Genomic DNA, 2,696 nt, shown 5'->3' on the forward strand with positions numbered 1-2,696 from the left:
TTTCTCGAAAACTTTGTGGCTCTCCTGGGATTTGGGATTACCTCTGTAATAGAAAAGATACACCCACAAATCTGCTTGGGAACTGGGTTCACTCCATTAGCAAGAAGGCACACGAAGAAAGGTCTTTGAGGTGAACCCTGGTCTCTGTTGGGCTCCTCCTGAGATGGCTGAGGGGCAATGTTGAGGTTCCCCAGAGGCTCTATCCTTGAGGGAGAGGATTTGTGGGGTACACCTTCATCTTTTTAACAGGCCCATCATGTGACTGAACAGTACTCTGAGGACCTCTGATCCTTCTGAGGTCTTGACAAAAGGCTTCACAGTCACACCTTTGGCTTTATTTTTATATGAAAATTTTTTTTAATGTTTATTTTTGAGAGAGAGAGAGAGAGACAGAGCGTGAGCGGGAGAGGAAAAGAGAGAGAGGGAGACACAGAATCCGAAGCAGGCTCCAGGCTCTGAGCTGTCAGCACAGAGCCCGACGTGGGACTCGAACTCACGAATTGTGAGATCCTGACCTGAGCTGACCTTAAGCTGTACGCTTAACTGACTGAGACCCCCAGGCGCCCCTGGCTTCAGTTTTAGATCAATTCTCCTGGATTTGATATTCCCTGGGAAGTCATTTCTTAACATTACCATCTTTTGCCATTTGGAGAAACTGAATTTTCACAACTATGAGGTACTGGTTCCTTTTAGTTTCCCAAGTGCCTTCAGTCTGTCTCTGCTTACGTCGAACCATAAGCCGCAGGGAGAGGCCAGGTGGCGTCGTCTGCACGCTGCCTGCCTGGAAATCTACCGAGTGGCTCCTGGATTGCAGCAGGTACACGGTTCAGTCCCCACACCACTGCGGGTGACACGGTGGACGTCACAAGGACCCCCGTCCCTCGCTTCCTGTGCGCCCTCACGGGCAGGGTCCTCAAAGCCCAGCTCTCGTGCGGGGTGCTGCAGTGCTCCCCTAACCCTCCTCCGAATCCCAGCCGGTTCTGCCCGCGGCCTGGTTCGGGTATTCAGACATCAGCAGCCTGGTCCGGCCACCAGAAAGCTGCAGCAGCGATCCGTAGCTGCAGAACAAATTGCCTTAAAACGTCTTGGTGTAAAACAGTACACACCATCTCACGGTGTCTGTGGGTCAGGAGCCTCCGCGGCTCAGCCGGGGCTCTGCTCGGGCTCCCTCGCGGGCCGTGGGGAGGGGCTGGCAGGGGCTGCCCTCATCTCTGGGCTCATCTGGGAAAGGGTCCCCTCCTGAGCTCACTCAGGAGCTGCAGCTAGGTCTCAGGTCGTCGTCGGCTGCTGGCCGGGACATTAGTCCCTTGCCACATGTCCCCCTCCACCAGGCTCGTCACCACACGGCAGCTTGTCCCAGAGCAAGGGCTCTGACGGAGCCTGAGCGGGACAGGGGTCAGTGGTTTTGTAATATAATCTCAGAAGTGACATTCCCATCACTGTTGTCCTGTTCTATTCCCTAGAAGGGGGTCACTAGGTCCTGCCCACCCTCTCGAGGGGAGGCAATCACACGGGCTGCGTTCCGGGACGTGGGCTCATCGGAGGAATCTCAGAGGCTGCCCGCCCCGGGGTAGGTAAAGCCTCCAAGAACCAAGAAGAAAAGGACAGATCACAGAATTTTAAAAGCTGACGAAAAGAACAGGCATTTCACTGAAGAGGCGATCAAATGTCATTTGAAACCCTCCAGAAGAATTCTCAGCGTCACCAGCAATCCGAATGATACAAACTGAAACCACAATGCACGGGCCAGAAGGGAATCTGCACATCCTCTGAGCTGCGGGCCACTTGGGAGCATCAGAGGCTCGAGGGTTTGGGAAGGTCACAGCCACTTGGGAAATCAGCGTCATGTTCCCCAGTTAGGCTCGTTCCCTAGTCGGGCTGAGCATGCGTCGCCCCCGGCCCAGGGCCCAGCTGTGAATGACCTGAGATGGCAACACCATCTGCAGGCTGGTGACTCAGGCCACCCAGTTCATGTCCCCCACCAGGCAGTGCTTTCAGGGACCACGGCACCCGGACCTGACAAGCAGTCACATCTGCTGCTTCAAGGTCACTTTAGTCAGGCCGCACTTGACTCCAGAGGGACTCCAGGCAACTGTGTGTAACATACGTCAGTTAGAAATGTGAAATGTTGGAAGAGGAAGAAAATTGAGTGTGTAGGTCTTGAATTTTACATGTATTTGTGTGCGTGCGTGCGTGTGTGAGTGCGTGTGTGTGTGTGTACACACCCAGAGAATGGCTTCAAACATATACCTGAGGTCCCAGGCCTGACCATTCGTCGTGTTCACCAGTCAGCAAGGAACACCCCGGGCTCTGGGCCCAAATGTAGATCTGAGTGAGAGGCTCTGAGGAGGTCCTAGGAATCTAAACGAAGAATTGGCTACTTGTGAATTTTTTCCTGGATCGAACCGATTATCCAGAGGCACAGGGATCCAGGGACACAAGACCTCCCAGGAGGCCTCAGTGCAAGCAGGTCAGAAAGACAGGGCTGGCGGGGTGCAGGGCAGGCAGGCCCAGGGGCCGCTCAGCTTGCAGTCCGCGGGGCCCTGCTTTCATGGCTGGGAACGGGACACCGTGCACGCCCGTGTGCTTTCTCTGCACAGCTCAACATCCCGTCCAGAAAGCCTTGGGGTTTTGCCTCTGTTCAGACACAGGAGGGGGCAGCTTTGGACAAAGACACCTGAGATCAGGAAGGTACT

At 54.7% G+C, this 2,696-nt stretch overlaps 1 protein-coding gene across 1 annotated transcript in view; it reads right to left on the reverse strand.

Moving 5' to 3' along the window:
• Positions 1-952: 952 nt before the first annotated feature.
• LOC144241882 (ras-related protein Rap-2b-like) overlaps positions 953-2,696 on the reverse strand; it is a 3,628-nt gene continuing 1,884 nt past the window's right edge. Inside the window, exon 3 of the mRNA XM_077776538.1 lies at positions 953-1,058. Coding sequence (XP_077632664.1) covers positions 953-1,058 — 106 coding nt within the window. The remainder of the gene's footprint in view (positions 1,059-2,696) is intronic.

This window comes from Crocuta crocuta, unplaced genomic scaffold (assembly GCF_008692635.1).
Source record: "Crocuta crocuta isolate KB4526 unplaced genomic scaffold, BGI_CrCroc_1.0 scaffold8, whole genome shotgun sequence".
NCBI classification, from domain to species: Eukaryota; Metazoa; Chordata; class Mammalia; order Carnivora; family Hyaenidae; genus Crocuta; species Crocuta crocuta.